The following is a 23,387-nucleotide window of genomic DNA, read 5'->3' as shown; positions in this document are numbered from 1 at the left end:
ATAGTAAATATTCTTAAACGTTTGATAGACACTCCTAATCTTGACGAGCAAGAATAGGCCTACCGAGACTGCATACATATAATAGTTAATTTTTACTTAAAAACCAGTCGTGTCCCTCTGTCGGCAGCCACAGTTGGATGCTGGGAAAAATTGCATCGCAGGAGATTCAAACAGATACATTCATGCAAATGGTAGGCGTGTTTGGTGTAGCAGTCAAGCGCGCCTACCATTTGCACCACTCGGGCATTTGCCGTGCTTAGGAATAATTGTGCAAATACTTATTACACATGATGATCTCTCAAGGCTGACCGGACTGCCAGTGTACAAACACAGATAACTGTTTTTTACAAATTTTAAGCTATTCAAATCCTTATGAATGTGCAAGCTGATTTTAAATATTAAAAACTGGATAATTGGAACTTGGTAACTGTCGTTGTAAAACACAGCCTTTAGTAGAAACACTTACTCGCTTATATTATGGTACCCATTTCAGTTTCAGGTTGGTTATATATGTATATAATATATATATAATATATATATAATATATATAACATATATATATAATATATATATATATATATATATAGGACCTATATATATATAACAAACCTGAAACAAGTTTTATATACATGTGTATCTATATATAAATTCATTTTATATATAATAAAAAATGGATTTTTATATATAGGCCTAGTAAAAAATAGATTTTGATATTTAATGAAAAACAGATTTTTATATACATAAAAATTTATATATACATACATATATATACATATATATATATATATACATATATATATACATATATATATATATACATATATATATATACATATATATTTACATATACATATATACATATATATATATATATATATATATATATATATATATAAATGCATGTACATGTATATATACATGTATTTTTTTACTCTATATATAAAATACTTTATATATAGAGTATTTTTTGAATTCATCAGCCTGTTGAATGCGGATGCATAAAACTGCCAATAACCAAAGAAGATTGAGAAAGATAAGTAATTGTCAAGACTTGACTATTCATGAATTCCTGCTCTATTGACTTGTATAGCCCTGAGAGCTTAGTCATTCCTAGTTTATTTACTTGTATGCATAACTATGTATACCAATTATTGTTTTTATATATAAATAAAAAATGCTGTTTATTGTTACTACAAGGATGTCTCATACGAGTCTAGCGGCGGTCGTATGCCTAGACCTCATTCATACCGTAACATACATTACTGTTGTATGATGAGTGAGCTCTAGGTTTGAGACATGCCGATAGACCCTTACGAAATGGCATTGCACTAAGAATAAATGTCAGCGTTCTGTATATCTTTACTAAAATGAGAACCGTGTCTGTCCAACAAAAGACACAGTTGAAAGTTGGGAAAAGGATTCCACTGCACAGGATTCGAACTCACAACCATCTGCTTTGAAGACTAACACACTAACCATTGCACCAATGATTTAAATTCTGTGGAGTAGAATTATTGTGCATATAAAGCACAGAGAATAACTCTGTGCTTTATTGGCACACCTGATGATCACTCACAGTACACTAGACTATCAGGGTACTAGCCTTTACTATAACAACAGTTGTGCTTGTCCATCCATTCAAAGCCATGGTTGGAGATTGAAAAAAAGATTGGGCCATAGGAGATTTGAGCACATAACATACAAAAACAATAATTTTATTTTTCTTTACTAGCATCAAGTGCTTTACATAAAACCACAAATTTGAAACCATTTGTCTATATATAACAATAGTCAAAGGATATCAGCCGCTTCCGCTATATTTTTAGGTAACTGTTTACGCTAACTACTGACTAAATATTTTCTATTCCAAAATCCGGCACTGAAACTGATGAGCATCAGAGACTAGCTGCAAATAAAGATTTCAACCTCAGCTGATACCGTTTAGAGATGGGAACAAAAAACATGTCGGTATACTAGACCTGAATTTGAAGAGCACTTAGGAGAAGGCATTATTCTATATAATAGAGAATATGGACTAGAGTAAACAAACATTCTATAAGAACAAAGAGTAACCCACCAGCTTTTGCAGCTGTATATTACCCAAAACCGCCCCACTTATCATCTAGAAACATTTTATTACAAAACTTAGCAAGAGGTTCAGCAATCCCTCACTCACACCGGTTCATCAGACCGGCGCCTCCACCGATAACTAAGAATCCGGAAAATCGAAACCAATTTTAAAAGTCACTCTTTTATTAACCATTAGCATTTTCCTTTTTTTAGTTTCATTAGACAATTTTTAGGGTCAAGTTCGCTTAAGAAGCATGATGAAGTGTGCCGGAAGCACTTTGCACTTTTATATTTCACAAAACTTAACAAGAAAGTGTGAGCTGCGACGGCTCCTAGCTCAAATTTGCATGTGGAAGGATCTCACTGGACCAGGGTGTGAGAGAGATTTATGTATTTCAATTTTTTTTGTAATCGTTATTTATTTTCATAAGTTTTAATAAACGGTTTTTTACATTGCGGAGAACTGAAGCCATGAGAGAAGAACCGTAAATAAAGAGGCTTTACTGTACATGCATTCTTAACAACAATGTGACACGCATGACAGTACAAGACATATAAGATGACACTATCAGCCCACAATTGAAGGCTGCACCTGAGGGCTACAGGTACTTGTTCACCGTGCAGTGCTACATTGTGTGTATATGTGGCTTGAGCAGGTGATTTGGTTTGAGATAATAAACTTTGTGTCGTGTCAATGCAAGAAGATTTGGCAGAGATTCTACTGTGAGTTTTAAAGATAAGCATAACCTTTTGTCCTCGAGCAATCTGATGATACAAAAGTTTAGATCAATTCATTGATAGGCTGGGGCGCTTGAATCTATTTGAGCAAGTTCCCATGATTCATTGTGTATTTTAAATATCAATATCTTTACTGTGCGGCTTTTAATATACATGTATTAATGTCGGGTAGTATTTTTGTGGAAATTTTATTTCATTATCATATATAATAATTAGGTCATTAATTAATACCATGTTATTATTATTTTATATGAAAACTGATTTGCTTGTGCTACTACAAAAAAGATTATCCTATGCTATTGTAGTCAGTTTTAAGACTTCCGGAGACTGCTGTGATGGTTTCACTTTTAGTTGAACGTTTCAAAGAATAGAAAATCTTCTGAGGAACAATATGAGATCTAAGGTCGATTGGTCGATTTCTCGACCTACTATATAAGAGATAGTAAGGTCCTGGTAGTGCAGAGTGGTGGTAAAACAGAAAAACCCAAATGATGTCACAAAACGATGGGTTTTTAATTAATACTTTTTGGTCATGACTATGTTTGGTTTCTAAAAGCCATGCAAGAGTTCTAACAAGTTAATATTTTTCTTTTTAGTTTGTCGATATCTCCAATATTTACTAGATGTAACATTGTAGACATACGCAACTTCGTTTTTGGCAATTGATTTTTGTTTAAAACAAAGCATTAAAATAGTAGAATTGTCGTAATGATGCTATCTATGTTTAATCTTTTCATTTGTGGTAAACAACCCAAATTCAAAGTTACATACAAAAGGCAAGAAAAACAATTTAATTTACAAAAACCAAAATTTAAAAAACCAGAATTCTTATTCCTTTTATTCATATAAACAACAAAATGCCTAGCGTTCAACAACTTCAGCAGTTGAGAGCACATGCTACAAGATTCTTTATATCTGACTGCAGCAGTAGACTAATCAAATTAAACAGATTTGCAAGGCTTTGTCTTGTTGCGAGCTGGCTACAATTCTATGAACTCGTAGCAAGCCTCCTATCTATAGTCATCAAAAGATTTCACTTTATGGCTCAAGCAACACAGCATCTCTCCTTTTTTATACCATGCAAAGCATAAGACAGTCTGTATGTAACATTCAAATACATTGAAAACTACCTGCAATTCATAGACATCCATATAATAAACTAAGTATAGATTCAAAGTTAGGCAAAGACATCACTGTTGATTTGTAAAAGATTAGTGAGTTTGTGCTGTTGATTTCTTCAAATTTGAAAAAAATATTTGTAATAGAGAAACTAAAATAGTCAAACTATCTCCCCATATCATTACGAATTATACTATTCCACTATTACAATACGTGTATTTCTAAAAATCAAAGATTATCAAAATTTAATTTCAAGTTCTACGGGGAAACAAATTTATGGAGTAGCTATGCAGACACAACAAGTGGAAGATCTGTTGTTTAATGGCACCAAAATATAATAAGAGCCTTAATTTTTTTGTAATTTTTGCTATATACACTTACGTGAACTGTGTAGGCAGCAATAAAAATTCTTAGTCAGCAGTAATTGAACAGAAAGTTAACAGCGTCAAAATTTAACCTAGCTCTGCTAAATATATCTAAATCATTTTATTGGTAGTCAACTCTATTATAATAAGCACATTATAACTTTTTTTACAACAGTTATACTTTGTATATCTTTTCATGTTCACAACAGTTTATTTTCTTATCTATTTTTAATAGACTTTACATTGACTTCACACAGTTTAGATTAGTTTAGACTTCACATTAGATGACTATTGAACAAAGCTGATGAACATTTTAATATAATATCAAATGACAATTCTTCAACGAAGCTCTATTCACTTCGCTTTTGCTCTTATGGAAGTGTCTGAGCTAGTCAGTTAAAAAATTTTAGCTGGAGGTTCTACGAAAAACTGAAAATTTGTTTGACACAATATAGAATAATTGAACATCTGTTTCAATAACCCTTTTATCAAATACAAGACAAGGTAGACAACCAGTAAAACCGATACGACCGTTTATGAAAACATCTAAATATGTTTTACTCAGGAATAACTAGAACTTTATCACGTTCTACTTACCTAATTATGTTTAGTTTGAAAGTCAACACATTACATAAAGTGCGACAAAGCTGGTATATTTAACTACTCGACAATACAGTCTAAATTGTTCTACGTTCCATGTGCGCGTTTTATATACAATGCACCATCTTCCTTCGTCTCTAGCGAAGCTTCTTTTTAATGTAGCGATCTCTTTATTTATTGGTTATCGGTCTCTTAGTATATGATGGAGATAACATTTTTGTTATCATTTTCTGTAATTAAATATAGAAAGGTCTGCTACACTCCTCACACCATGACCAAGACCTTAAACTATTACAGCGCGTAAAGTATTACTCTTTACAAAGTAAACATTGATTGTAACCTACAATCTGAGAACAACAGCTGGGACGATTACAAAGCACAACGATAAAATTGAACAAGGGACCGAGCTAGCGCGAGTAAATTATTTCACCATCCTTTTACTGAGCGGAAATTGTGTTATGCAGTCATTTTTACAGTTTCAACATACGGTTATTTATTTATTACGTTTGAAGTTGGAATGTTTCCGAGCTACTAGAGGGACACTACTTGTTGGTTATTTTAGTTATTAGGATGTATGTACACATATATTCAGTTATTTAATGAATTCTGATCAACGTGTCATACGAACGTTTTGCTGTATCTGCTGTAATGTCTGGTGTAAGTAAGCGATTTAAAAATGTGAAGATATGGGGTGTTTTGTAAACTGATTGAATCTACTGAACGATCTGTTAAACAGATTTTGTAATAAATTATAATCGCATTAGTATTTATTATAAAAATGACACTATCTTATACTAATCGGAGACTAGTATGTAAGGGAAACAGTCCCAACATCGTCAAGTCCGAACCTAGACGAGTCCCAATCTCGACAAAGGTTGGTCCGAATTTAGACAAAAGGTTGGTCTGGATATCGGCAATTTATGCTGTACTGTACCACAACCAATATCACGGTGATAGAAGAAAATTTACACACACAAACTAGAAATAGCCTCCAGTGGTTATCTGATGAAGTACATAGGCCAAAGCTGAACGAGTTTTAAATTGATAGTATGCCTTTACATAGTCATTATCATAATGGTGATACCACAATTGTAAATGAACTGCTCAAAAGAGGACATTGAGAAAATCAATGAACACAAGAAAATAATAAGACTAGACTGTAAGACTATAAACTTCCATAAATAAAATAATAATGCAAAAATATGATAATTATAATATTAATAAATTTACTTATCATTATAATAAGATTGGGACCAACCGCTGTCAAGATCAACCGTTGTCGATAATCAAACTTGTCGAGCTTCAAACCCGTCGAGGTTCGGAGTTTAATCTGTATGTAATTGCATCGGTTGCTGACATGAGATATATTAATGGTTTAAATGAACTACTTGAAGACCAACAATTAGATCATATTTATACGACATTGTCTGCAGTAATTCTACACAAGAGTACAGACATCTATAGAATTTTAGATGCAGAAAAAAGGCACGAAAATGTTATTGGTCACTTGAAAGCCTTTTTGGTGTTTCGGACTGTGCAGTGGCGCTGAAGTAGATTACATTGTGCTTCTGTTGTAGTATGTTTTTTCTTATAATAGCAGTAGAGCACTTGTGTAAAAATGCTATTGTGCCCCTGTTTAAATGGTTCCATAATATTGATAACTGAAGTTCTTTCATAACGTTAAAAGCGCAAGATAGTATTAATAACATTGGCACTGTTAGTGTCTGTCTAACTGTAAACTAAAACATTACTCACACAGTAATCAGCTTCAAATAACTTACAAATTCTGTCAGCTACACATATGTGAACATTTTTCTTTAAGTCAGTGTAGCGCAATAGTTTTGGGGCGTTATGGCTTCTTTTTATATTCTGATATACGCGCTATTCAATTTAAACCTTTGCTGATGATACATTCAAAAGGGAGTGTTGATAAAATCAGGTGTATTAATAGAAAAAATAATATGATATTAAAATAGATTATCTTAGCGTCATACCATAGTTTATAATTGCTGGCATCGGCAGAGAACGAGTTGAATTTGTTAGCAATACATATATAAATTAGGTTCCCATAAAAGCACTCGCTGCTCTATTAGGAAGCGTTGTTTTTTCTTGATTATCATTTAGCTATCTTTAACATTTATTTATCTTAATTAAACAAGAAATTCTTAAAATATTAGGTATAAAGCATAGCAAGATAATTATTCAAAAAATACTTCAGCTAGCCGAGTTGACAGCTACATTGTAGTATTAATAGCAATACTGGGTTCATTATAGACTTGACTAATTGATTTGACGAGGGCATTCTGAATTGTTAAATATATTATATAAATTGCTATTGAAATTCTATTGCATTGGATTTAAATATGGTTGTCCATTCTGTAATTTTGTTGAAAACTGCGTACATTTTGTCATTGCCATACCTTCCTTAAAGGTTGACTTGCAACAAAATTCACATTACAGTTATTTGGTATCAACAGATTCACCATGTCTTACTCTGCTGTGTTGTAGGTGCAAAATGTATGGGAATGTGATTACAAGCTCTTAAAAGCAAAAAACGAACATTTAATCGCAGCCACACGAGACCGCTGTAGTTTGGATTCGCTTTTCAAAACTGCTAAAATTTGACGTAGTTGTTACAGGATGGTTTCTGTTTACACTTTCATGCAACCTCATTCGTCGAAATATTTTCACAAATATACTTCACGCATTCAATGAAACCATGTCTATTGTTTTTACGCGTCTGTTTTATCGTCATTGTAATGCTGTCACTTTTAGCACTGATATCTTATAACTTACCGTAAAAAATCGTTAAACTTTTTAACCTTACCTCGAAGGAGTATATATCATTGTCTGATAATCATGACGAGCCTGTTAGTTATCTGCGATAATCGAAAAGAGCTGCAAAAATTATTTGCGAAGTATTGGGTCACGTGATCAAATTACGACTTGACGATTGAATAATGCCGAAAGAAAACTTAAGTAGCTAGCATCTATATTTGATACGGGGTCTTCAGTAAAATCCGAAGTGTTTGTCATAAACTAATGCTACGATAAGTTTTACATTAAGCTTTTTATTGGCCTTTCAGTTCACGTGAGAACATACGTGACAAGACGATAACCAAACTGGAATGACTACGTCAGATAAATAAACAGATTCCAATCTACGGCGGCTTTTCGTTTTTGACCTTTTAAGAGCTTGTAATCACATTTCCACATATTTGGCACCTACAACACAACAGAGTAAGATATGGTGAATCTTTTGATACCAAATAACTGTAATGTGAATTTTATTGCAAGTCAACCTTTAAGCAAACCTGCAGCTTAGAGTAAATGCAACTTTTTAAGATTCCATCGTTTTGATAATATTTTCTAGTCTTTTCTTTCTATCGCGGCATAAGGCAGTTTACTTTAGGAGAATACTTTTTGCTAACCCTAGTATGTAGTTACGATTAAATCTGCTCAGAGATAATGGGTTCCATTTTTTCAGCGGTGGTCTATTAGATATAAAGAGTATATGGGTAGGTTGGAGTAAAAGTGGTGTGGCAGAAGTTTTACTTTCTGCTTAAGTTTGTATTTTATGAAACAAATTGTACATAATTGTTTTTCATCCAGAAATGGCCAGTAAAACAAAAAGATCTCATCAAAGGAGTGATCATAAAGCAGAAGGCCATAACGTGAAACTTTCAAAGCTTCTCTCATACACACTCCGACATGGTGCAGAAAAAGAGGGCTTGACAATTTCAGACTGTGGTTTTGTAAGCATCGCTGACATTCTTAGTCATTCCAAGTTTAGAGGTTTTACTTTTGAGGATATTACCAAGGTTGTTGAAGAAAACGATAAGCAACGATTTTCGATACTTGAAAAAGATGGAAGCAGCTATATTCGTGCGAATCAAGGTCATTCAATTCCGGTTCCCAACTTAGATATTGTTCAGTTAAAAGAAGGAGAACTACCGTTCGCAATCCACGGAACTTATGACAAATGCATCAACACAATTAAAAAAATGGGACTGTCCAAAATGAAACGGCAACACATTCATATGGCTGTCAGCGAACCCGGAGAAAGCGGAGTGATCAGTGGCATGAGAAAGTCATGTGACTACATTGTGACTGTGGACATTGCACGCGCGCAAGCTGATGGTCTCAAGTTCTTTCGTTCAGCAAATAATGTGATATTGACCGAAGGTGATGAGAACGGACTTGTCCTACCAAAGTATTTTCATTCTGTCAAACCCAGAACAAACAACTAGCACCAATAATAAACAATAACTTATGCTCTATGGTTTTCAATGCTATTAAATTATATTGGTAAATCTCTGAAATTGAACCAACTATTTCTGGCACCACTTACACACTTTTTAGATATTCACTACCTAAACATATTATTTTCTATACATAAAAGAAAAAAGACATGTTTCAATATTATTGCTTTATAAACAAAACCTCATTGCATTTGTTTTTCCATTGCTTTGAAGGTGTCGGATACATCATGACAAACAATTTATTGAATAACTACTCTAACTATATTAAATCAGTTTTTGCAGTTCTTGTCATCATTCCTTATGTTTTCACATTCTAATGTTTTGATTGTTACCATAAAATGTGATCAGAGGCTATATTCTAATCCTTTTTTAAAAGCTGCAGCCAAATCATTAAATTGCAAAATTATTAGCACGAGCGCTGTAGTATTTGTGGCAAAGTCAATCAGAATAATATCATTCCTAGAAAGTTTGTCTACATGAAATGAATTTGCGTTCTCAAAACTCTGAATTACATGGTTATTTCAATGTCAGATATTTTAGCGAATACAATCTTTTATTGCTTATTAAAATCAAACCAATTTTAATTTTTGTGGGGCATTATAAGTACTTGGGCTACTTAAATTTTTTAAGTTTTATGTTATGTGTTATTGACATGTTATCAGTTTATTGGTTAGTGGATTTACAGGCTAGTGATGTAAAATAAATTTTGCTCTCCTTTGCCAATGTGAATAAAATAGACCATGACCATTAACTTTTATGCTTGTTTTTGCGCGTGGATAGTAGCTGTTCTGTTCTAATATTATAGCCAAATCAATTATTATAGTCAGATAATATAAGCAAATCTGTTTTTAATACAAGTTTACTAGACTCTAAGATTGTGCCCAGATTTCCTGCACTTACAGTCATGTGCAAAAGTATTGGGCCAGTCAATAATTTGCATACATTTAAAATTTAGGACCCCATTTATATATATATTTCTCAAAGTTGGTCATATGGTCATTTCAGCTATAGCTATGAAAATCTTGGAATAAAGCATCTGTATCGCAAAAAATCTCATCTCGGACACTACGCTTCGCCAGTTGATTGTTGTTAATTCTTTTTCTTGTGTTAAATTCTTTGAAGTTTCTCAAATGTTTGAGAGTTCTACATCCCTAGCAGTACAATTTTAGTCACTTTTGACATATTAAACATTCATCTCTCAAAATAGCATTTAGTGAAAATTATTCACATTCAAGACTGCTGAGCAGCGTAACAGCCTGAGTATAGCGTTTTAAGACGAGTATATAATAAAAACAGATAGAGGGGATTCTGAGCATTAAAATGATAGCAAGTGTTATTGTCCTTTTTAAGACGAGCTTCAACTGGTTATATATACATGTACTTTCGATACACTAGATTATTGTAGGTGGCATACTTTGGTACACGACTGTATGGTGTATGAGTGTGATTTTTGGATCATAGAAGAATGGCTCTAGTGATTATGGTACATGCCAGTATGAAAATGGAAATGTGTTATTAACAGTGCTGTAAGTAGGTCCTAAGAACTTTCTAGTGACAATCATAGCCTGAGAACTCACAGTTATCTGATGAATGTTATATTCAACGTCGAGTGATTGTCATGGTCAGTACTCCATCGGATAGAGGCACACCCCTGAAAACATCTCCAGTAACACTTTTACTTACTGCATGCATATATTATATGGCAGATCAGTTAGTGTAGGTGAGAATCATTATAGATAGAAACAGTACAAGTGCTTTCAACTGTCACTCACCATAAACCCTTGTCAAATGTCAATGCCAGACATTCTTCATTCATACCTAAAGACTGACTCAAATATATCGCAATTTGTCTGGGTTAATCCTGCACTACATCAGCGATTGCTTGTAATAACAATGTTCACTCTATCACAAACTCATCCCATGTTCTCATTACGCAATGCGGTCAATGAAACGACGAAATAATAGTCCTGCAACACGTATCATGAAGGGGAATATAAATTATGCAATTCGTGACAATCACCATGAACAAACAGTCATGGATGCTTGGCAAAATACTGGTAAGGTTTGACAGCTGCAATGTTTCCTGACATATATGCCTAGGCGATGTCAAGGGTTTACGTGCATATATTCGACAAATAATTGCTGAGAGGACAACCATGACATGTGGTGATAGTGTGAACCAGCCATAAGAGGCATAAATATCGGACGACCGAAGGTATAAAAAATCGTCAGATGGACATTTCACCAAGTTCCTTGCTTCGTAAACTAGTTTTGCTTGATGAATTTTCTATTGTATTCTAATACTACAATAAAACTAAACAAAGTTAATAATTTCATAGATCTACTACATACGTTGAAACAATTATATGTTAAAGGTCATATTACTGTAATAATACCCGGTAATTATTTTCATTTGTTCCAAAGCCCGAATAACCTACAGTAACTTCTGAATGAATGATGCAGGTAATTACGTATAACATTAAGAAATATATTTCTAGTAGAAAAACTAAACTAATAATCAATAGAAAGAGGTTTTTGTTGTTACCCCAGATTAAAAATGGGTCGGTTATATACACATTTCTAATCTGGAGTGTATACAACAACTGTACATATACAGTATATACACTAGCTAGTATACACTCATGGCTAGAGTATGGTGGTAAAAGCGATGTAAAAATGGTAGAATGTCAATAGAGGTGAGCAGTGTTGTTTGCTCTATGATAAACTAGACCAGGTTTAAACGATCTAGCTTATTTTTTTGTTTTTTTTCACTGGCCTCTTCACTTTCTCCAAAGCTGTGAATTTTTTTAGCAACGTTGAAAGCTGCGTGTTGAAACTGCTTCACTGATAGTTCCAACTTTACTTCGTATGTTGGATAATTCATATTTAGAGGTATGACTAGACTAACTATTAGATACCGAACTAGCACAGCTGCCGGCAACTTATAAACAGAATAGCTCAGAGCGCAGTAGATCAGACGCTCCCTTTAGGAGACAGGTTGTTGAGTTAGCAATATTTGCTGTTGTCTTTTTACAAAGCTCGATGTTCCTAAATTTGTATCTTGATAATTGGTACTACGAAGACATTCTACATTTAGAAAATGGTATCTGTACACTTGGATGTATGACAAACCATAAATGATTTGGTTGATCACTTTTTTGCATATATTGAATAAATTTGTAGAGTAAGTCGAAATAATGACAAAGCAATACAACACCTGTTTCTTAACGTTGTATATATGTACATGTGGTATGCAATGTTAAAGCACATAAATTACATAATTGTTTTATTGTATATTTCAATACATCAGAGTCTTGGCTTTCGAATGAGCTATTGTTTGCCATGGTGAGACAGACATTGGTTGGTGTTTATAGGATTTCCCCAGAGCTCTACCGCGAAAAAGTTTACTGGCATAGTCTCGAGAATTGTGATGTCACAATTCTCATATTCATTGTTGTGTGCTCTTACCGCTTATTTATCAACTACGAAAGAGACGATAATGACGCTAGTGGCAGGCGAAGGTAGGACAACTCCAGAAAACGAATGAAGATGACACAGGAATCAGTGTCATTAGTTCTCTATGTACATATTATTTCTATGATAAGTACCTCAGACTCCAAGAACCATACTATATTTTCACGATGATATTATGCACTAGCTCTTTATTTTGAATGCGATGTTAAGGGTGACGACTGAGACTAATTAATTTCAAGCATTGCGTGATCTTGCGAAAGTGAGATTGACATTTAGTCCTAGGGCCACGCAACCGCAGGTCATAATTTAATCGATGTGATTTCATTACCTTTATCAACGACAGTACATTTATTGAAGCATAATTAATTAACCCAGAACATGTGTTTGTATTGGTCGGCGTTAGCACGAGAATCTTAGTTTATTATTAGCGCTTTCCAGGTTTAACAGCACCGAATGTCACAGAAAAACGCAGCCTCAATGGCAGCGAAAGGGATCGACGACCTAAGGCTAAATGAGAATTATGACGCCACATTTTGAGTACCTGAACCAAGTGTGTTTTTTGCAGGACGTACTTTTGACACCCCGTTTTTCATAGTTCTATTATTCTTTGTGTATTAAATATAGGCTCATTCGAAAGCAAAGACTCTGATGTATTGAAATATATAATAAAAAAATTATGTAATTTATGTGCTTTAAAGATGAAGTGCTGTATTGCTTTATTTTTATTCGGACTTACACTTCTAATGGCATGTACATCTGCTCATGTAGAAATGCAATCGTGTGATCAACCAAATTCTTTATGCTCTGTATGTTTCCAGGTGTGTAGATGTAAGTTTTGTAAATTTAGAATGGTTCCATTCCCAATAAAAGCTATTTCTGGAGTTGTCTCATCCTGTTTATGATTCAGTTTCAAATAATGCGCGTATATGGACCTTATTTGGCAGATAATTTGGTCCCTGAGATGGCTTCAATAATGTGTTAAAAAGCTAAAACTCAAAAGAAAAAATAAACAATTTTCAAAGAATAAAAATAGAATATAGATATTTTTTGCATGCTAATGTGAATTTTGTTAGGAGCTGCTGTTAGATATAAGTGAATTTTTAGCTTATACTTAAAAGCAGATATCTTTTAGCTAAAATCATTATTAAATGATCTAAACAAAGGTTTCCTCTCATCAATATGTCACATCCTGAGTAAAGTACTTTTTTTCGTTCACAACTTTGCCAAAGGAACTTAAAGGTTGACTTGCAACAAAATTCACATTACGGTTATTTGGTATCAAAAAATTCACCATGTTTACTCTGCTGTGTTGTAGTTGAATAATATGTGGAAATGTGATTACAAGCTCTTAAAAGCTCAAAAATGAACAGTTAATCGCCGCCATCACAAAACTTAGATTAGAATCTCTTTCCAAAACGGCTCAAATGGGACGTAATTGAACAAGGTGGCTTCTGTTTACATTTTCATGCAACCTCATTCGTCGAAATATTTTTACAAATATACTTCACGCATGCAATGAAACCATGTCTATTGTTCTTTGGCGTCTATTTTATCATCATTGTAATGCTGTCATTTTGAGCACTAGTATCTCAAAACCTACGGTAGAAATTTGTTTAATTTTTTAACCTTAGCTCTAAGGAGTACATATCATCCTTTGATAAACATGACAAACTTGTTGGAACCTGTGATAGTAGAAAAACGCTGCAGAAATTATTCGCGCTGTTAGGCAGGAAGTATGGGTCACATGATCAGATTACGACTAGATGATTAGACCAAGTCGAAACAAAACTGTAAACTAGCGAGCATCTATATTTGATAAGGGCTTTCAGGTAGAGCCCGCAGTGTTTGTCATAAACTAGTGCTATGAGACATTTTATATTGAGCCTTTTATTGGCCTTTCAATTCACAGGATAACATCATGTGTAAAAACAATAACCAAATTGATTGACTACATCAGAGAAATAAACTGATTCCGATCTACGGCGGTTTCATGATGGCGGCGATTAACTGTTCATTTTTTAGCTTTTAAGAGCGTGTAATCACATTTTCACATATTTTGCACTTTTAACACAACAGAGTAAGACATGCTGAATCTTTTGATACCAAATAACTGTAATGTGAATTTTGTTACAAGTCAACCTTTAATGAAGAGATGTGTAGCTCATTAACTGAATTAAAAAATAAAACCCATGGCGGTATTTGTAGATACAAGAGTTAATACTCACACCACTGCTCTATCAGGAGGGAGTTGTCAGAAAATAAAAAAGATCCGTTACCTCCAAATGTTTGAAGACAGAGTTGGCATAGCATTGGAAGAATTTGTGAAGCCAACCAAAGAATGCTAGCAAGATTTTTGTTGCATTGTTAATTGTAACTCCTGTCAATCAGAGATAGGCTTGAATCCATGTCTGATTAATCTTTCAAAGATTGAGTAGGATGTCTACTTAGCTTACTGTAGGCAGAGGCCGTTCATGTTTTTAAGAGTTTAGTTGTACAAACAATGGCTCTGTGATCATGGCTGGACATGTCTGATTGTAGTGGCAAGGGAACCTCAACGACTGAAGACGTATTCAGTTACAGAGAGCAATTTAAGGTTGCATGTCATTTCTGTCGCCACCTTTTTTGGTCACCTGTTGCCAATGACCTTTTTTGGGAGTTGAACCTCAATGTGTTGCTTGCGGGTCAAGCATTCTAGATCACTGACCATGGTTACTACTATTAATAATAACTGGAAATCGATGAGATCGGATTTGACCTGTTCACAGGCTGTCAATTTTGTTAAATTCTAACGTTCAAGAAATTTCCAGTTCACAAGTGAGTCAAGTCAAGAATGAATTGAAAAGGAGGAATAATGGGGAGGAATGGTAGAGTGAGCAGTGATCATAAGAAGGTGTGAGAAAAATGGAGGCAATAGATGTGCGAGCATCCTAGGTGGGTATTTGTGGTATAGAAGATATAATTGGAGCAAATACATACAACATGAAACAGCTTTAAATAAATAATAGAAATAAACATACAACATATAAACATACAAATATTGTACATATATTGTTATAATATATGTACATAATATCTGTACATATATTATTATAATATACAATGTGTAATATACATGTACATACATTACATATATATGTAATAATATATGTGTAATACACATATGTTATTATATATTATACATATATTATTACATATATGTACACATGTATACATGAACATAGTATATGCATGAACATAAAACAAATTAAAATTATCAATACTATCAACAAACCTGAAGGAACCCATGTTGCATTGTTGAACAATGTGCAGAAAAGGGTAGTCAATTCAAGAAATGTATTAAATAAGGCAATGCCAAAAAACAGAATAGAACATCTTCACCGGAGGTAAATTAACATATGAAGTGTGCTAAATAAATAACGAAAGGAGAGGCAAAGCATAACTATCCAATGCACAAGGTGTCTAAGTAGTGCACCTGCAGGTACATATTACTTATAAATAAGAAGAAAACTCTTAATCACTTGCATTCGCTGAGTTGTGAGGCTAATGGATAAGAGAAGGTTGCAAATATATTGATAATTATCGATGCAGAGGGGAAAGACATTGTATCATGAATAGTTTATGGTTCGCAGCAGTAGGCAAAAAGTTTGTGTGCATCGATTCACTCACCAGTTACTGACCTCACTTTCAATATATTTGTAATACATGTAGTATATGCAAACAGGTCTGTCTGCGAGTTAGTCCATTTACAATTAAATACTGAAGTTTTTGGAAAAAAATTGTGTGCAACAAATTACATATAGTTTATTTTTATAAACTGTACAAGCGCCATACATTTTTATCCTATTGTAAAGAATAATGATGATGGTTGATACAGTAATTTATTGCTAAAATCACGTTATCAGTTTATTAGCAGTAGGAAGTATAAGTTTATTGCTAAGATTACTGCAACGAGCAGGAATATCAAGCTGTAGTTAATGATCGCAATCTGATTCTTACGCACATTTTAAAATAAAAAGCATTAATGAAAATGATAATTCAAACATTAATAGCAGAGTAGTTTTTATAGTATTCAGTGTACACGGCATTTATTTCTATTGGAGGTTGGTTATATATGTACACGTATTTTTGGTCACTAAATATTATTGGATAGATGTTGTACAAATACTGATCAAAAGTTATAAAGCTTTTTTAGTAAGTCACACAGTTTCTGTCACTATTTCAAAACCTCTAAAAAAATCAGCTTTCTGTATAATCTTTAATGGAGTAAAGTTATGCTTGTTTTTTGTGACGAAAATTGGTTTGATTTGTTAACTTTGTGCCGGGCTTATATAGTGATGCAACTGCACCAGCGCATAACATGTAGGGCTTAAAAGTACTACTGGAAAAATTGCAGACCAAGGGAAGCGAATTCACATTTAATTTTGGTGTATTTAGCACGTGATAGAAAGGAAAGTTGTCCAACAAAAGTTGCAAAATTTTTTAGTCAGGCCAGAGATAGAGTCGGTCATCAAGGAGCTTTGCACAAACTGATTGTGAAGGGCTTAATTAACTGTGGTTTTAACCTAGCGCTATTATAGATCTCTCATCCTGCAAACTGTACTACAAAGAAACACCTATTAAACTAGTCATTTGTTTCCATTAGCATGATTTATGGCTCATAAAAATTAACAATAAGCTTTTTTCTGCGCCTGTGCTAAAAATTGAAAAAATATTTTCGTAAATTTCTAAGTTTCATAATCCCAAGGAAGTCTTAGATATATAATTGTGAAATTTATTGATTATCTTTAGTGACCATCTGATCCATATAATGCACTTTAACATTATTGAGTCTAGTTAATTTGATTGGAAATTATTTATGTCTATTATAAAAACATACTGTAAAACCAAAAATTAGTAGTGGTAATTTACCGGACAACTCTATGAAATTTGTGGTGGCCATGGAAGATTGGCAGCCACGTTAAGCTAACTAGCCTCATATCCGAGTCATATTTAAAATTATTTTGTAACGTTGGCATGGTTTTAGATTTTTATTCTGGAAATAATAAATCACCCAGAGTATCAGATTTATTTATTTTAATACATACCAAACTTGATAAGTTTATAAAAATAGCATTTTTATTGATTTGTTCATGTTTTTCCTAAAAAGCCAATCCATACTTTTGGCTCATTATCTGGAAATAGGGACTATAGTTGTCAAAAAATGTTGTTCATTGTTAATTAGATGTAGTTTATTCTAAGCATTTTAATATTTCCTATGTTTTATATAACTTTGGTTATTTGCTAAGTATTAATTTACTTTAGTATGTAATAAAAATTTTCAAGTATCAGTAATTAGCAGTGAGTTGCATTTGTGATTGGATGATTCAAGCAATAATAACCATCTAAATAATGTCAGGTCATGTATGCTAAATATGTATTGTCAAAGTTGTTATACTAGCTCAGCTTGTGTTTTGCTCTCCGAGGAGATACATGACTCATAAGCCTAAATGGATCGGTTTATTTACTGAAAGAGCTTGCCTAATGCTTAAAGGTTGGCTTGCAACAAAATTCACATTACAGTTATTTGGTATCAAAAAATTCACCATGTCTTACTCTGTTGTGTTGTAAGCGCCAAATATGTGGAAATGTGATTATAAGCTCTTAAAAGCTCAAAATCGAAAAGCTGCCATAGAGTGGAATCTCTTTATTTTGATGACGTAGCCACCAAATTTGGTTATCGTCTTGTCACGTGTGTTCTCATGTGAATTGAAAGGCCAATACAAAGCTCGATATAAAACTTACCGTAGTACTAGTTTATGACAAACACTTCGGGTTTTACCGAAGACCCCGTATCAAATATAGATGCTCGCTACTTTACAGTTTTCTTTCGGCCTGGTCTAATCGGCAAGTCGTAATCTGATCATGTGACCCAATACTTCGCAAATAATTTCTGCAGCACTTTTCGATTATCACAAGTGACCAACAGGCTCGTCATGATTATCAGACAATGATATGTACTCTTTCAAACTAAAGCTAAAAAATTAAACGAATTTTTACGGTAAGTTATAAGATATCACTGCTAAAAATGATAGCATTACGATAACGATAAAACAGATGCGTAAGAACAATAGACATAGTTTTATTGAATGCGTGAAGTATATTTGTGAAAATATTTCGACGAATAAGGTTGCAAGAAAGTGTAAACAGAAACCATCTCTCACAACTACATCACATTTGAGCCGTTTTGGAAAGGGAATCCAAACTACAGCGGTCTAGTGTGGCTGCGATTTCTGTTCGCTTTTGAGCTTTTAAGAGCTTGTAATCACCTTTCCACATATTTTGCACCTACAACACAACAGAATAAGACATGATGAATCTTTTCATATCAAATAACGGTAATGTGGATGTTGTTGCAAGTCAACCTTTAAGCGTTTTCAAAGGTGTCTGTACAATCACATCAGTAATACAAGGTAAAGACTATTGATTTGGATAGAGATATTATCACAGCAAAGAGTTTAGATCTTTTATGTTTGGGTTTGGTTAGGTGCACTCTGTTGGTTTTAGCAGGTTATAAAGAGTTGGTTTCAGCTACCTTCTGTTGAGCTCAATGAGTTAAATTTCGAGTAGCTTTGGATTCTGCACACTCTGTTGGTTTAAACACAGTATAAATAGTTGGATTTCAGCTATATCCTGTTGGGCTCAGTAGGTTGTGTCACAGAAGATGTTGGGTTTAGAGCACTCCATTGGATACAGCAGACCATGAAGAATTGATAAAATTACCAAGCATACACTGGGATTTGTCTCCTCTTTTCACTCCCTTTTAAGACTACTTCTAACGCTATACATGGCAATTGATCATTAAAAGAAGACAAAATTATTTACTGACCAAATGTTTTATATATCAGTTATTAATAATACAGTAAGGTTTATAACTGGCGGGAAGGTCAATATAATAGCATATACTGCCAATCATGTGTGCAAAGCGCGCTCGCATAGATGCGATGTCTTTAGAGACCAGTTTAACGCGGCATTGAATTTACTTGTACCACACTACTAATAATAGTACATGTACGTATCGTTGGCTGACCGCAAAATTGCTGTAACTTCTATATATGGTGGCTGATTGCGGCCATTTGAAACCGCAGGTTGGCGACCCGAGATTATGAAAACCTCTCCCGCGGTTTTCATAATCTCGGGGTCACGAACCCGCGGTTTCTAAGAAAAGGCGCCGTCGGGTAAATGTCGGATAGACGTCGACTAGACATCGGGGCTGTATGGCTTGCCCTTGTTTTCTCGCCCTCATTTTGTTAAATAATATACTATTAGTAACTTAAAACAACTCAATGACTAATAGCATGCTTTTTTTACTATTGGTTTTTCCTGTCTGAGTAAGCGGTATATATGGCTGTCAGAAATTGTGACTTCGTGTTAAAACTAATAGCATATTTATTAGTTGTCAATGGCAGGCTCTTCCGAGGATTTGTAAGGTGTATGGGTGGGCATTAATAGAAAAATACAATTACTTGGTACATGTGGATGGGCAGTGTAAATCATGAAAATGTATACTAAATAAAAGGTCCCGTCATACTTTACATTTTCATTTTTGGTTTTATTTTTATTATTACCATTTATTAATAATATAGTATGACGGAATAGTTTGATATAATATAGTCTTGGTCTGGTATTAGTTGGCTGAGGTTATGAAAAGTTTTTCTAGTACAGCCAGCTACCTACAGACTGACTGCTAAATCACCGATATTAAATTTGTGTGGCTTTTCTATGCCTTTTGTGGTTTTTTCTCTTATCTTCTTAATTAACTTTATCTACTGTTCCAGGAGGCTCTTTCAGATCTTCTGCTGATGTAACTTTATCTACTGTTTCAGGAGGCTCTTTCAGATCTTCTGTTGATGTAACTTTATCTACTGTTTCAGTAGGCTCTTTCAGATCTTCTGCTGATGTAACTTTATCTACTGTTTCAGGAGGCTCTTTCAGAGCTTTTGCTGATGTAACTTTATCTACTGTTCCAGGAGGCTCTTCCAGATCTTCTGCTGATGTAACTTTATCTACTGCTTCAGGAGGCTCTTTCAGATCTTCTGTTGATGTAACTTTATCTACTGTTTCAGTAGGCTCTTTCAGATCTTCTGCTGATGTAACTTTATCTACTGTTTCAGGAGGCTCTTTCAGAGCTTTTGCTGATGTAACTTTATCTACTGTTCCAGGAGGCTCTTCCAGATCTTCTGCTGATGTAACTTTATCTACTGCTTCAGGAGGCTCTTTCAGAGCTTTTGCTGATGGACGGTATAGGTACAGTATGAACATCTTTAGTAGTTAATTTATGCTTGCTTAAAAATTTATTTAAATGGCTATCTGATTTATACATACAACGAGAATTATTGCAAGACATCTACATATGTTTCGTGGTCAGTAGCTGATATGTATTTGGTCTTAAGCCTTTGCTTAAAAAATTAAGTAGATTAATGAACCTGTTCATTATTTGATTGAATTTTTTTACATTCAATTTTTATTGTAGATCTCGAAGAATTGAGGTTGCTGTTAAGCCGATATGTTTCTCAGGGTCTCAGCAGTGTTCAGTTAGTGGAAGTACTTAAAAACAGGCACGGGATTAGAATTAGGTAGAAGAGAGTTGAAAGTTAGTACGGCTTTGTTATTGTATACGATGGTAATTGCTGTTTTTAAAATTATATCAGTGGCAATCCTTTTAAAACCAATGTGTTCTGTATATTTGGTGGCAATTGTCAAAAATCTACCAAAAAGCTAGCCTATGTATCTAGCAAGTATTTGGGGATTGGGTGGTGAGATAATGGGATTCGATGCTTTTTTTTCACAATTTTATGTTTTTTTAGAATTGCAAATGCACCCAGGCTTGCGGTGTTCAAAAAGACTTGAGAAAGGTTTTTTGTTGAGCCAGGTTACGATACCCATTGATGCCAATCTCCAAACACTTGCTAGATACACAGAATACATCAGTTAACTTTTAAGTAGATTTTTGACAATTGCTAGACCCCTATATGGTGTCTATTTTTCGAACAAAAGTTCCCACTTTGACTGTTAAACGCTATTGAATGCAGGCGAAGCTATTTTATAATTTTAATTGACGACGTGTTTTGTTAAGTATGACAGCATAATACGGAAATGTCAAGACCATGCACTGCTTGTTCCTGTTTTCTGTTACAACTTAAACTGAGGTTGTTGGTCTTTCTACAAAATGTGGTTGTCCAGTTAAGTTTTTGATGTTCGTGTGTTACATTTGTTTTGTTTGATTTTATTTGGGGCTGTAACTGTAAATAAAATTTTAATTATTTGGTTTAGTGAAAGAACACTAAGGTGGCGGTTAACTGATTTCAATATTCGCCGAAGGAAATATACCTTATGGCGCTTAAAAGCTTAGATATGGGATTGAGGTTTGTATAAAATGCCATTTTCTCACCTGTCTTTGCTTCTGTTTCATTTGGCACCCTATATGAGAGGAGCTAGATTTTAGAGAAAGAGCTCAACACTCACCACAGTCCCCATCTAGGTGCTTAACCCTAAACCTTTCAGTTGCGTAAGGTTCAGGTAGTCGCTCCCCAACCCGACATATATGAAGAATTCTGCAAGCTAATAGTGACTGCTTTTGTTTATAGCATGAAGTTGAGACAACTGGAGCGAATATAGGTTATAGCATGAGGTTGATACAACTGGAGCGGATATAGGTTACAGCATGAGGTTGATACAACTGGAGCGGATATAGGTTATAGCATGAGGTTGATACAACTGGAGCGGATATAGGTTTTAGCATGAGGTTGATACAACTGGAGCAGATATAGGTTACAGCATGAGGTTGATACAACTGGAGCGGATATAGGTTATAGCATGAGGTTGATACAACTGGAGCGGATATAGGTTATAGCATGAGGTTGAGACAACTGGAGCAGATATAGGTTATAGCATGAGGTTGATACAACTGTAGCGGATATAGGTTATAGCATGAGGTTGATACAACTGGAGCGGATATAGGTTATAGCATGAGGTTGATACAACTGGAGCGGATATAGGTTATAGCATGAGGTTGATACAACTGGAGCGGATATAGGTTTAGAGCTATGCAAGTGAGATTGCAGCTATCCTATGGCATAACAGTTTCAAGGTAAACCAAAGCAAATTTAATTAGTAAAATGTACTGTAGGCTGTAAGAATGTTGGTAGTGTCAGCAGATATATAACATGTTATGTGGTTCAATCTATAGGGAGATAGTTCGGCAACAGTTGCTGGAAGTGGATCCACAAGGTGTTGAGCTTCGAAGGCAGGGAGCCCTGCATCGTAGGGTATATGTCAACAAAGGCCCCAACTACTTAATTCACGTAGATGGCTATGACAAGTTGAAACGCTATGGACTTTGCATTCATGGTGCTATAGACGGGTAATATTTCTGAATTTAAGTACCACTAGATTGAAGAAAAAAAATCCTTTTTACATGAACAAAACTATATAAGATAAGCATTTGCATATAAGCAAGCACTGATTGCTTTTTCATATGCTAATGAACTTTCAAAGGTTACTATGGATTATCTGGCACAATACTATTAGCAATGGTAGAGTCGGTTTCACCTGTAATTGCATTTCATTTTTTCAAAGCATCTAAATTTTAAAGATCTTTTGCTGATCACTCAAGTTGTAGTTGCCTAAAATTTTTATTATAGCTATCTCTTAGTAAAATATGTCTCATTCGTAATAAAACAAAGTTTACAAACATGACATTTGTTCTGTCGTGTATTTAATA

The 23,387-nt window shown here is 34.1% G+C and overlaps 3 protein-coding genes across 6 annotated transcripts in view; 1 reads left to right on the top strand and 2 right to left on the bottom strand.

Moving 5' to 3' along the window:
• LOC137395101 (sodium-independent sulfate anion transporter-like) overlaps positions 1 to 5,034 on the bottom strand; it is a 46,432-nt gene extending 41,398 nt beyond the window's left edge. Inside the window, exon 1 of the mRNA XM_068081894.1 lies at positions 4,890 to 5,034. The gene's annotated coding sequence lies outside the window, so the exon portion shown is untranslated. The remainder of the gene's footprint in view (positions 1 to 4,889) is intronic.
• LOC137395104 (tRNA 2'-phosphotransferase 1-like) overlaps positions 1 to 9,923 on the top strand; it is a 151,838-nt gene extending 141,915 nt beyond the window's left edge. The window contains exons 1-2 of one of the 4 annotated variants that reach the window (XM_068081903.1): positions 2,730 to 2,793; positions 8,505 to 9,923. In XM_068081903.1, the coding sequence (XP_067938004.1) occupies positions 8,507 to 9,142 (636 nt within the window). In that variant the 5' untranslated portion in view covers positions 2,730 to 2,793; positions 8,505 to 8,506 and the 3' untranslated portion in view covers positions 9,143 to 9,923. Of the gene's footprint in view, positions 1 to 2,729; positions 2,794 to 5,337; positions 5,550 to 8,504 lie in introns of those variants that run through there. The other 3 variants (XM_068081900.1, XM_068081901.1, XM_068081902.1) reach the window with 3 other exon arrangements.
• Positions 9,924 to 20,416: 10,493 nt separating this feature from the next.
• LOC137394283 (uncharacterized) lies at positions 20,417 to 20,926 on the bottom strand. Its single transcript, XM_068081000.1, has one exon. It carries the CDS (start codon positions 20,924 to 20,926, stop codon positions 20,417 to 20,419), a length of 510 nt encoding a protein of 169 aa, XP_067937101.1.
• Between the last annotated feature and the right edge of the window lie 2,461 nt (positions 20,927 to 23,387).

This window comes from Watersipora subatra, chromosome 4 (assembly GCF_963576615.1).
Source record: "Watersipora subatra chromosome 4, tzWatSuba1.1, whole genome shotgun sequence".
NCBI lineage: Eukaryota > Metazoa > Bryozoa > Gymnolaemata > Cheilostomatida > Watersiporidae > Watersipora > Watersipora subatra.
The sequence above is the reverse complement of the archived record's forward strand: the minus strand, read 5'-3'. Positions and strand labels throughout refer to the sequence as shown.

Excerpts from the sequence above, each read along its gene's own strand:
- LOC137394283 (XM_068081000.1), bottom strand. The coding sequence starts at position 20,926 with ATGTTCATACTGTACCTATACCGTCCATCAGCAAAAGCTCTGAAAGAG.